This window comes from Canis lupus, chromosome 3 (genome assembly GCF_003254725.2).
Source record: "Canis lupus dingo isolate Sandy chromosome 3, ASM325472v2, whole genome shotgun sequence".
Taxonomy (NCBI): Eukaryota; Metazoa; Chordata; class Mammalia; order Carnivora; family Canidae; genus Canis; species Canis lupus.
In genome coordinates this window covers 40,955,499-40,967,847 of record NC_064245.1, presented here as the reverse complement: position 1 = coordinate 40,967,847, position 12,349 = coordinate 40,955,499, and the positions used below count along the sequence as shown (strand labels likewise).

The window sequence follows — 12,349 nt, the reverse complement described above, 5'->3', positions numbered from 1 at the left end:
CCAAGAAATGTTAAAGGGATTTCTTTAGTGAAATTAAAAGGAGCTGATTAACATGATAAAAAATAAGAAAGTAACACAAAACTATCTGGTAATGGTAAATGTATAGTCAAAATTAGATTCTGTAAAAAACAGTAATTGTGATGCATAATTCACTTACAGCTCTAAAAGATAAAAAAAAATAGTAAAAATAACCATAATTATGATGTTATTGGTTAAACAATATAAAAATATGTAAATCTTAACATCAATAACCTAAAATGTAAGAAAGAAGTAAAAGTGTAGCCTAGGAATGTTATGGAAGTTAAATTGTTATCAGTTTAAAATAAGGTGTTATAATTCTTTTTAAAAAATATTTTAGGGACGCCTGGGTGGCTCAGTGGTTGAGTGTCTGCCTTTGACTCAGGTTCCTTGAGTCCTGGGATCAAGCCCCACATCCGGCTCCCTGCATGGAGCCTGCTTCTCCCTCTGCCTATGTCTCTGCCTCTCTCTTTCTGTCTCTCTCATGAATAAATAAATAAAATATTAAAAATTAAAAAAATAAATATTTTAGGGCAGCCCAGGTGGCTCAGTGGTGTGGCGCCACCTCAGTCCAGGGCGTGATCCTGGAGACCTGGGATTGAGTCCCACGTCAGGCTCCCTGCATGGAGCCTGCTTCTCCCTCTGCCTGTATCTCTGCCTCTCTCTCTCTCATGAATAAATAAAATCTTAAATATATATATATATATATATTTATTGATTGAGAAAGAGAGAAAGAGAGAGAGAGAGAGAGTGCACAAGCAAGAGTGAGAGACATCACAGAGGGAGAAGGAGAAGCAGACTCCCTGCTGAGCAGAGAGCCCATTGTGGGGCTCAATCCCAGGACTCCAAGATCATGACCTCACCTGAGGGCAGATGCTTGACTGAGCCACTCCGGTGCCCCAAGGTGTTATAATTCTAAGGTATGTAAGCCTTGTGGTAGCCACAACAGGAAAACCTGTAGTTATCACAAAAAATAATATGATAAAGAATTCAAAGCATACTGATACCAAAAGTCTCCAAATTACAAAACAAGACAGTAGGATAAGAAACAAGGAATAATGGATCTATAAAATAGCCAGAAAATAGTTAATGAAATAGCAATTAATGAAATAGGCAATTACTTATCAATAATTGCCTTAAACATATGTGGATTAAATTCTTCAGCCACAAGACATAAAATAGCTGAATGGAGAAAGAAAGAAAGAAAGAAAGAAGAAAGAAAAGAAAAGAAAAGAAAAGAAAAGAAAAGAAAAGAAAACTACAAGACCCAATGATATGCTGCCTACCAGAGACTCACTTTAGCCTCAAAGACACAGACTATGAGTGAAAGGATGGAAAAAGATATTTCAAGCAAACAGTAACCAAACAAAAACAACAAAACAGGGATAGTTGTGCTTACACCAAACAAAAGAGACTTACTAAAAATGGCAAGAGACACAGAGGATCATTACGTAATGATAAAGGGGTCAATCCACCAAAAAGATATAAAATGGCAAATGTTTATGCATCCAACATTGGAGCACCTAAACATATAAGGCAAAACAGAGGATAAAGGAGAAATAAACAGAAATACAGTAATTGTTGGAGACTTTTAATACCTCACTTTCAATAATATAGATCCAGAGAATCAATAAAAAAAAATTGGATTTGAACAACACTATAGACCAAATGAACCTAACATATATACAGAACATTATTATCCTACTATAGACCAAATGAACCTAACATATATACAGAACATTATTATCCTACAACAGGAGAGTACACATTCCTGTCAATCACCAATGGAACATTTTCTAGGACAGACCATATATTAGGCCACAAAACAAGTCTAAGCAAGTTCAAGAAGATTAAAATCATATTAAGTATCTTCTCTGAACATAATGGTATGAAATTGGAAATCAATAATAGGAAGAAAACTGGAAAATTCATGGATAAATGAAAATTAAATACCACTCTTCTGAACAACAAATGGATCAAAGAGGAAATTAAAGGGAATAAAAAGTATCCTGCAACAAACGAAAATGGAAACACAACATACCAAAATTTATGGAATACAACTGCAAAAGTTGTTCTTAAAAGAAAATTCAGGGCAGCCCGGGTGGCTCAGCAGTTTAGTGCTGCCTTCAGCCCAGGGTGTGATCCTAGAGACCTGGGATTGAGTCCCATGTCGGGCTTCCTGCATGGAGCCTGCTTCTCTCTCTACCTGCTTCTCCCTCTGCCTGTGTCTCTGCCTCTCTCTCTCTCTGTCTCAGGAATAAATAAAATCTTAAAAAGAAAAAGAAAATTCATAGCAACAAGCACCTACTTTAAGAAACAGGAATGATCTTAAATAAACATTTAACATTTTAAGAAACTAGAAGAAGAACACAGTAAACACAATGTTAGCAGAAAGAAGGACATAAAGATTAGAGCAGATAAATGAAATAGAGAATAGGAAAACAATGGAAAAGATTAATAAAAGAACTGGTTCTTTGAAAAGATAAACCTTTAAAAGGTTTGTTGAAAAGGTTTGTTTGAAAAAGATAAACATTTAAAGAATTAATGCCAAACCTTCTCAAACTTAAGAGAGAGGAGAGAACATTTCCAAACTAATTTTAAGAAGCCAGCATTACCTGATATCAAAGCCAGAAAAGGACACTATAGGCCAATACCCCTATGAATATAGGTGCAAAAATTCTCAATAAAATACCAGCAAAACAAATTCAGCAGTACATTATAGAGATCATTCACCATGATCAAGTGGGATTTATTCCAGGGATGGAAGGTAGTCTAACATACGCAAATCAATGTGGTATACCTTATTAATAAAATGAAGGACAAAAATCATATGATCCTTTCAATAGATGGAGAAAAAACATTTGACAAAATTCAACATCTGCTCATGATAAAAATTCTTAACAACAAATTAGGTATAAGAGGAAGGTATCTCAACATAATAAAGGCCCTATATGACAACTCCACAGCTAACACTATGCCTAATGATGGAGTGAAAGCTTTTTTTCCCTGAGCTCAGGAACAAAACAATGGTGCTTATTCAACATAGTACTGGAAGCCCAAGCCAGAGTGATCAGGCAAGAAAAATAAATAAATAAATAAATAAAAGGCAGAAAATTGAAAAAAAAAAAAAAAAAGTAAAATTGTATCTATTTGTAGATACATCTATTTGTAGATGACATGATTTTATATATATAAAATCCATTTAGGATCATGTCATCTACAAATAGATGTATCTACAAATAGATACAATTTTACCTTTTTTTTTAATATAAAGACACCATAAAAAAAAACCTGTTAGATCTAATCAATGAATTCAGTAAAATTCTAGGATACAAAATTAACATATAAAACCAGTAGCTTGTCTATACACTAACAATGAATTATCTGAAAAGAAATAAAGAAAGCTATCCCATTTACAGTATCAAAAACAATTACATATTTAAGAATAAATTTAACCAAGGAGGTGAAAGATCTCTACATTGAGCACTACAAAACATTAATGAAAGAAGATAAAAATAAACAGAAAGGTATCCTGTGTTCATGGGTTGGGGAAATCGAATATTGTTTACATTTCCATATTACTCAAAGCCATCTATAGATTCAATGCTATTCCTGTTAAGATTCCAATGGCAAATTTTACAGAAGTAGAAAAAAACACCTAAAATTTATATGGAAGGACAAAAGACTCTGAATAGCCAAAGGAATCCTAAGAAAGAAGTACAAAGCAGGACACCACACTTCCTGATTTCAAACTATATTATAAAGCTATAGTAATTAAAACAGTATGGTGCTGGCATTAGAACAGATACAAACCAACAGAAGAGAAATGAGAACACAGAAATACATCCATGCATGTATAGTCATATTGAGAAGGGAGCCAAGTATACTCAATGGAGAAAAGGCACTCTCCTCAATAAATGGTGCTGAGAAAATCAATATTCATGTGTAAAAGAATGAAAGCAGACCCCTACCTTTTTCCACTCACAAAAATTAACTAAAAAAGACTTGACTGTAACACCAGAAACCATAAAACTCCTAGAAAAAATCATAGGTGGTAAGTTCCTTGACAATGGTCTTGGCAATGATTTTCTGGATTATGACACCAAAAGCGTAAGGAAAACAGAAGCAAAAATAAACAAGTGGGACTATATCAAACTAAAAAGCTTCTGCAGAGCAAAAGAAACAATCAACAAAATGAAGACAACCTAAAGAATGGGGGAAAATACTGGTAAATCATGTATCCAATAAAGAGTTAATAGCCAAAATATATAGAGCTCACACAACTCAGCAGTAAATTATATATATGTATGTATATATATATGTGTATATATATAAAGTTTAAAAATGGGCAAAACTTCTGAATAGACATTTTCCCAAATAAGTTATACAAACAGCCAACAGGTACATGAAAAGGTGCTTACCATAATTATTAGGGAAATGCAGATCAAAACCACAATGAGACATCACCTCATGTCTGTTAGACTGGCTCTCATCAAAAAGACAAGAGATGACAGATGCTGGTGTGGATGCAGAGAAAGAAGAACCTTTATCATTCTCCCTCAACCTCAGGCCTACTTCACTATTAACAGAGGCAATTTAAAGAACTACCTCCCGAGGAAGGACTGTGTCATGGCCTTGGCTGGGCAGTCCTGCTCTAAACCTGAGACTTCTGCTTAGTCTCTGCCATCCCAAAGTAAAAAGGGAGCATCGTTTGCCTGACGACAAATTCCCTCAGTGTCCACAACATTGGGTACTATAGTTCAGTCAAAATGACCGAACACTACCTATCAAATCTATTTATTTAAAACGTTAACTCCTAAGACACCAAAAATGTAGCAAAATGTGTAGAAAGTGAGCTTCACAGTATCTCTTACACATACTTAATAAAACCACTTTAAGGCACATTATACAGAGCAATCCACAGGACTGTGCTGTTTACCACTTCTGTTCTTCACCTGTTGGGGTAACCTTGAGCACAAGCCCTGGGCAGGCCTCACCTCCATATTCTCCAACACTGTTGTCCATCTTTCAATTCTGAATTACCACCCTCTCCATATTTTTAAAAAAAAAAAAAAATCAATTTTCCTTCACAGAAGAAATTATTTTATTTCATTTTAAAAAGTAAAGGATACAGATACTTATTCTTAGCTTGACAGAAGCCATTTTCCCATGAGACTCCGAGCTCTGCCTGGCGAACGAAGTTAATGGTGATGTGTTAGAGAAACCTGTAGCCTCCAGGGGCACAGGGAGTACAAACATTTGGCTGGAAAAGCATTCACATGATCAAAACATTTCCTGCAGCAAAGATTAACAAAGTCATTTTATCCTGAAGATCATTTTGGTTTTGAAGAAAAGATTTACTTTTGAAGATTCTTTAAATTTACTAATCAAACCAAGAGCAAATTGCTTTTCACATAGCTGAGAAGAGAAAAACCAGAAGCCCATTTTAAGTACTCTTCTGCCCTACTCGCCTCCTCTTACATGACATCTTCTCAATTTATCTCTAGGCCTGATGAATGACATAAATCACGCTCAAAGCTCAGCATTTGTGCAGTGTGTTTTCCTCCCTGGTGGCAGGCTTCTCTGAGCCTCAGCCATCAGCCATGTAAGCCCATTTCCACGCTTCCATGGGACCAAGATGGGCTCTATCCAAACAGGCTTTTGCCCTGCATGGCTTCAGAGGCTGACCCACACCCCCCGTGAGCCTCCAGCATGACTGCAGCAGTGTAGGAGATGGGAAAACCTCAGGCTGATGGGAGCCTGACCTCTCTATTTATGGCCTTCACAGCAAGGGTCGCCTCCATTAAGTGGTTTGGTCTTTTAACACCATGAGCTACACTATCTAAAGTGTATTTACCCAAGGAAAAACACCGAGCCCCCTTCTGGGGCAATGGCTCTAGACTTCCTAAGATTAGTCAGGGAAGCAGGAGGAAGCACACTCATTCTCCCTGTACCTCCCTTACAGGTACACTCAAGACTGCTGCTCTCAGCAATGCTGGACTGATGACTGTTCATCCAGAAGTGTCACATGTTGGGATCTCGGTGATAGGCACACTCATCTTTCTCTTTGTATCTACTTAGCTCCAGACACTGACCAACAGGAATTCTTTCCAAAAATGCTAACAGGTAATCTGGTTAGCCACTGGGGTGGGGATGCACCTCTGGTGAAACTGAGCAACAGCCTCCAAATGTTCTGGCCAGGAAGTGCTGGCCACGATATGCAGCAGCTTAAAAGTAGGCCTGTGGATCGCTAAGTAGTTCTAGAAGTACAAGGAACAGAACTGCCATTTACACAACATTAGAGTAATTCGGATTTAGGGCTTTTGAAATTTTGGAAGTGACACGGCCTCAAAAAGGCTAACTGGTGGGACAACTATGAAACAGAGCTTGTTATAATTTGTATACTCCAAAACAGGGTGATGTTCACCACTACTGGACAGCACCTTTGCCAGGGAGACAAAGAACATCATTTGTCACAGCCAGTCATCTCTTCCCAGCAGGCAGGAGACCTTGCAGCCAAGTGACTAAAGTGAACCCCAGAGGCTCCCACACTGAAGGTCCAATGCTGCTCCTCAACTTCTAAATAAATCGAATGTGGGGACCCACGCAGTGCCAGTCCACTATGTACCTTCAAGAAACGCCATGTGTCACGTGTAAGTGTCTCTCTTGCTGTACCTTCTGGATGTAGAGGGCCGAGGGTGCTGGTGCTTTGGTCCCCACAGCCTTGGATTAGGAGAGCCTATTCCCCAGGTGAGTGTTATGGGGAACACAATAGTGGCTTCTGAGATGTGTCCATAGGTCACAGAAAAGGAAATGCAGCACCTTAGGAGATGGCCGAAGTCAGGTGATACACATCAGAAAGTCAAATGCTGACTCTGGCCTGATTCTTTAGAAATGACAAGAGCTAGTTCCCTGCCCGGGTGGTTGGACTGAAATGGCCATCTGAAGAGGGGATGGTTGGCACCGGAACTGCTAATTTGGGGGCTTGCCCTGGAATTGCACTCATAGCCATCGAGCCATTGGGGACAGTAGTTGTGTTCCAGCTACTGGGGATCTCGCCAGTAGACTGCATTTTAAAATAGACCAAATAAAACACTGGTAAAACAATCCCAATTAGAAGCATGATAAAAACAGCATTCCACCACTGAATTCCACAGTCTGCACCATTTGTCAAGGTCTTCGGAGGAGCTGGAAGCAGCGGCTGACTGGAGGTCTCTACACAGTAACTTTCATTTAAAAAGATTTCTGACTGCACTGCACGCTCAATATTCTGGTCAATGCCCTTAAAGAAATCTGTCAGTGGGCTGGACAGGGCACCGGTGCCTACAGCCGCTCTGTCTGGATCTGGCTGCTCCTCGAAGGTCACTCTTGTCTCTGAGGATGGGCTCAGGAGGGGTCTGAGTTCTTTGTGGGTCTCTGTTAGGATCCCATGATTTTTCACCGGAATCTTAATAGATTTCAAAGCATATAAGTCTTGTTCTCTGATGAAGTTGTTGACTTTCTTGATATCTGCGACCTAGGGAAGCCATGAAGACAAACATCACAAAATATGTAAACTCCTTAGAATATCAAAAAAAAAGCAGCTCTTTCTGGAAGACAATCCAAGCCCACCCCGCTTAGGAATCTGATGAATACTGCACCTATACACAAAATCAGTTTAGGCTGAATAACTGATTTTTGGCTTTAACTCAGCCTAAATGCATAGCTTAATCATCACATTTCCATACATATTAACAAGTATAATAACGTAAATCAGTTTTGGAAAACAGTGTTTGTTTAAAGTATGACTGCAACAAAATGTTTTTAGGTGAAACCCAACCAGGGCACTGAAAAAGCAATAGTCCTTTGTATTTCTTTTAACTTTTGAGACAACAGTGCCCCCATCTGGCTGACTTCCCTCCCCACAACAAGACCCAATTTAGTAGCTGATTACATTGGCAATCTCCAAACAGGAAGCCTCAGGCAGCTCCACAGACACTCAGAACCTACTTTAACAGTAATAATGTTTTAAGAGGTATGTTCTCGTGATTCTACCATGTTTTCTTGCCCAGAAGTACTGTATGGCATATAAACTTATTGTTTAAATAAATGCAATCTAGAGTTAATACACTGAGGATTTCACAATACTTAGAATTAGAAACCTACAGAGAATCACAAATGAAGTTGGAAAATATGGACTGAAACCCTCTGTTCCAATATTAGGACTGGAAGAGAAAGGAACACCACTAAGAGTTTTATACGGTAACAAAGTTCACTAACAAATTCCTTCCACAATCTTGAGGGAGGGGTGGTGCAGAATGTAAGTCAAAGATAAACCCTCCCTCAAGCTAACGTTTGGAACTTACTGAAAGCATCAGAAATGGGTTTTAACTCATGAGCCCACTTTAACTAGAGTGTAAATAAAATCAAAAGACCTTTAGGTAGCACCTGATTCAAATCAATCATCTCCATTACTTCACTTGAGTAATTGTTTTTATCATCTAACTGAATTGGGCTGGTGGACATTGTTAATTTATCATGTCCTGAAACTAAAGCATAAGGTTCTTGAGACCTGTTTTTTTCCCTTAATAAAATGACACCCAAATTTACTTTAAATTGGAAAATGGTTACTTATCAGAGGCATTATATATATATTATAATCTTCACAGATTTATTAAACGTCACTATTCCAAGAAGCCCACTGCATCCACTCAGTGTAGGGTCAGATTCATTTTCAGCCCATGTTCCATAAACCATATAGTATGCCTACAGAAGCTTATTAAGAGAGTCAAATATAAATCTCAGTACAATTGAGACACTATGTGTCCCTAGAGACCAGCCTGTTTATTTCCTCTGGGAAATACCACAACATCCTATAAAATGTGTTTAACCATTTGAGCCTTGTTAGATAAATGACAAGAAACTAAGGAGGAAAAGATTTTTAAAATAAATTGGTTAGACAGCCTTAGGGGAGGCCATGGAAAGTTGTAACAGCGTAATTAGCAAAATGAAATAAATAGTTTCAATCTAGGAGAAAATGCAGCAATTCTGTAAATACTTTTCCTACTTACTTTGCCATGTTAATCACTCTGAATGCTAAAAACATAATTAAAGAGAGAAACAGGGTTATATAGATACACAGTGTACAAAGGCTAGATCATGCAGTTTTAAGTGAGAGACTGTAAAATTTGACCAAATAAGGTACAACCAGCAAGAAAGGGTCAGAAAATGAGAAGTAGTGAGAAAAGCAAGCCTAGCAAACAAATCTTGGATAAATTCTGCCTGGCATCTTTGACCCTAGTAGGTCTTAAATAAAATGTGCTCAAAAGAAAAAGAAAAAAAAAAAAAGTTTGTCTTTGGGGGACACCTGGGTGGTTCAGTCAGTTGAGCATCTGACTCTTGATCTCGGCCCAGGTCTTGATCTCAGGGTCGCCAAGTTCAAGCCCTGCACTGGGTGTGGAGCCTACTTAAAAAAAAAATTCCAGAATTCAGTTTGGAGGGACAGGGAGAGAAGTACTTTGTAGATTGGGAACTGCTCCAACACATGAGACTCCTAACCCTCACTTTTCATGATCCCAAGGTTCAGAATTGAAAGTGCTTCCACCTGCCTTCCAGCTCTGGCTAGGTGGGAAGAGTCTTCTACTGCTACAACAGGCCTCTCCAAACCACCTTGCTGGGGGTGGGGAGAGGCGGCCAGGAAGGGGCAGCAAGGGCCCCCATGCTTCAGTGAGTTCCTGAAATACACAGGAACCATGGGGCAGGGAACACCTTCACCTGCGAGGTTTCTTACTTTGCAGCCATACTGAAGAGCAAGCTTGTTGAGGCTGTCCTCCTGGACCAGCTCCCGCTGCAGCAGCACCACGTCCCCTGCTCCTGGCTGGCGAGGGTGGTGGGCACCCTTCTTCTGGTGGCGCTCCTTGCCCCGGGGCCGCAGAGCCACATGGTGGGACTCTTCCTCAGAGGAGTCCCCCGAGTCCCCACCACTGTTCTCAAACATGTAAACGTGGCTGGTTGGAGTCCTACAGACAATGGCGGGGCCTTGGAGGGTCTTGGTTAATACTTCCTTCTGCCTCATTTTCTTAACTGAAAACCAAACCCCAGGGTTAATTCCACATAAGGTACGTTCATTCCTCTGCAGCTACACTAAAGAGAAGTGTCCGGTTAGGGATGACCCCTTTCCCTGACCCATTATAAATATTCAGCAGACACCATCAGTACAGAAAGGGCGTTCTCTGCTAGTTGGGGTGGAGGGTGAGAAGCATGTACAAATAGCATTTTTCCCTGACTGCAGACTTCTTACAGAGAAAAATCAAAGAATCCCTCCTTTCCCCCTTATCCCTCATCCATAGCTGGTCCCTCCCCGAAACCCACCAGATAAACAACTTCTCTTTTTGGTCTCAGAGGGGTAAAGAAGCTGCTGGGATCCTTTGCAATGAGAGGGAAGGGCTGTTCCCAGCTTCCTCGCAACTCGGAACTTTTGTGCCAAACAATTCTTGTTCAATACTTTACACATTGCAAAGTATCCTCACCAAGAAGGTCAAGACTGAGGGCGCTTGCTTATGAGATCCAGAATAAAATACTCGGATTTCCAATACAGGCAAGCTTGAATTACCGTAGTATTGGGGGCCCAGCTGGGCAGAAAATTCTCGTCCAACTGAGACATTCGTCCAGTTTTCCACCGGTCCCTTTGCCTTCATTACATCCCACGTCTGGTTTTCATGTTCACCTCCAGCCAAGTGCAAAAGCCTCACGACCCGCTTTCCCCCCTTGGAACTGTCCGAATGAGGTTCCGGAACACGAAACCTCCGGCTCAGGGACTGACAGCCGCGCCAGAGCCGTCGTGGAGCCCGTAGGAGCCCCGGGAGCAGCCAGCGGCGCCCCCGCGCGACCGCGCCGCCCGCCCCCTCTCCCCTCTCCCCTCTCGGCCGGCGCCCCAGGGCCCCGCCTCCCCGTCAGGGCTCAGGGCCCGCCAGGGGCCCCGCCGCTTTCCCTCAGAGCCCCTCCCGCGCAGGGCGGCGGCCGCCCCCAGACTTAGACGGACGCGACCCCCACATTCCGCCAAGGCACGACCCCGCCCTCCGCCCTCCGCCCTCCGCCCTCCATCCCAGCAACCCCAGCCAGCCCCGGACCGTGGCGGTCGCCGCCCCTCCGGACGCAGGAGCGCGGCCCGCCCCCGAGGCCGAGGGGAGGCTCGCGCCGCCCGGCCACGACGCCGCGGAGGGCCCCCGCGGTCCCCCTCCCAGGCCCGCGGCCCCTCCTGCGGGCCCCGGTACCTCGGCGCCGAGATCCGCCGAGACTCGCCGCCGCCGCCGCCACCGCGCCTGCTGATTGGCTGCGAGAATCAGCAGGTCTCCAGGGGGCGGGGACGGCGACGCAGCCAATGAAATCAGCGCCGTGCGGGCCCGCTGAGAGGTCAGCGCAGGAAACGCGGCCCGCGGGGCGGGGCGGGGCGGGGCCGGGAGGGGCGGGGCCGGGGCCGGGAGAGGCGGGGCCGGGGCCGGGAGGGCGGGCCGGGCCGGGAGGGGCGGGGCCGGGGCCGGGAGGGGCGGGGCTCCAGCTCCCGGATCCGACTGTCGCCGAGGGATCCGCTCGTCCCAGCGGCAGCTTTGGCTTCTGCTACGAAACCGCTTACCTCTCTCCCCCACCTTTCTGTGAACCTCAGCTTTCTCATCTGTGGAAGAGGCCTTTGGCCTAGCCCTCTGTATCAACGGTGCAAAACGAGGGGGCGGGTTCCCAGGAGAGTGACTGCCACCTGCTGAGGCCCCCCGCTGGAAGCCCCCACCGCGCTGGGCCTGGTGGGCCGGGGGTCTCCACGACAGGAGCCCTTACCGCCACAGGAGTTTGCTCCTCCTTGCCCACCATCATGGGGAAGTCCACCAGTGTAAACCACTACACCACGACAACACCGACCACAAATAACACTATTTTGTTTTATTTTTGAGATACACAGAGAGAGGCAGACACATAGGCAGAGGGAGAAGCAGGCTCCCTGCAGGGACTCCATCCCGGGACCTCGGGATAATGACCTGAGTAAAGGCAGACACTCCTTCACTGAGCCACGCAAGCACCGCACAAATAACACAATTTACCAAATGTCGATGATGGGGGATTCCTTATGCTTAATAGTAAGGGGTGAACATTCTCATACACTAAAGCACAGAGGCTTAAAATTTCAACCCAAAATGCAAACCCAAATTAAAAAGCAAACTGTAACCAGGGAAAAGTAAATGCAACAAACACCACAAAAAATCCTTTATTGAGACAAACCTCATCAAATTGATGAGAAAGTCACTAACAGCCCAGTGGATAAATGAGTGGGGACCATGAACAGACATTTCGCCAAAGTATACAA

The 12,349-nt window shown here is 43.0% G+C and overlaps 2 protein-coding genes across 5 annotated transcripts in view; one reads left to right on the top strand and one right to left on the bottom strand.

The window, feature by feature from the left end:
* Positions 1–6,122, top strand: part of MEF2A (myocyte enhancer factor 2A) — a 189,413-nt gene extending 183,291 nt beyond the window's left edge. The window contains exon 13 of the transcript XR_007409794.1: positions 5,984–6,122. The gene's annotated coding sequence lies outside the window, so the exon portion shown is untranslated. The remainder of the gene's footprint in view (positions 1–5,983) is intronic.
* On the bottom strand, positions 5,099–11,378 carry LYSMD4 (LysM domain containing 4). 4 transcript variants are annotated; one of them, XM_025437765.2, is made up of 3 exons: positions 11,271–11,378; positions 9,788–10,080; positions 5,099–7,534 (listed from the first exon to the last, which is right to left on the bottom strand). In XM_025437765.2, exons 2-3 carry the CDS (start codon positions 10,070–10,072, stop codon positions 6,923–6,925), a joined length of 897 nt encoding a protein of 298 aa, XP_025293550.1. In that variant the 5' UTR covers positions 10,073–10,080; positions 11,271–11,378; the 3' UTR covers positions 5,099–6,922. The 4 variants fall into 4 exon arrangements, with proteins under 4 accessions (XP_025293550.1, XP_048964380.1, XP_025293551.1 ...); XM_049108423.1 differs by lacking the exon at positions 11,271–11,378 and adding an exon at positions 11,127–11,233; XM_025437766.3 differs by lacking the exon at positions 11,271–11,378 and adding an exon at positions 10,527–10,932.
* Positions 11,379–12,349: the final 971 nt, after the last annotated feature.

What these genes read in the sequence shown, in the direction of transcription:
- LYSMD4 (XM_025437764.3), bottom strand. Translation starts at nt 10,694, where the DNA reads ATGAAGGCAAAGGGACCGGTGGAAAACTGGACGAATGTCTCAGTTGGA. An exon ending in GCTGGGCCCCCAATACTACG is followed by an intron (nt 10,081 to 10,609) that starts GTAATTCAAGCT and finishes TTTGGTTTTCAG; the next exon opens with TTAAGAAAATGAGGCAGAAG. An exon ending in CTCTTCAGTATGGCTGCAAA is followed by an intron (nt 7,535 to 9,787) that starts GTAAGAAACCTC and finishes TGGCTTCCCTAG; the next exon opens with GTCGCAGATATCAAGAAAGT.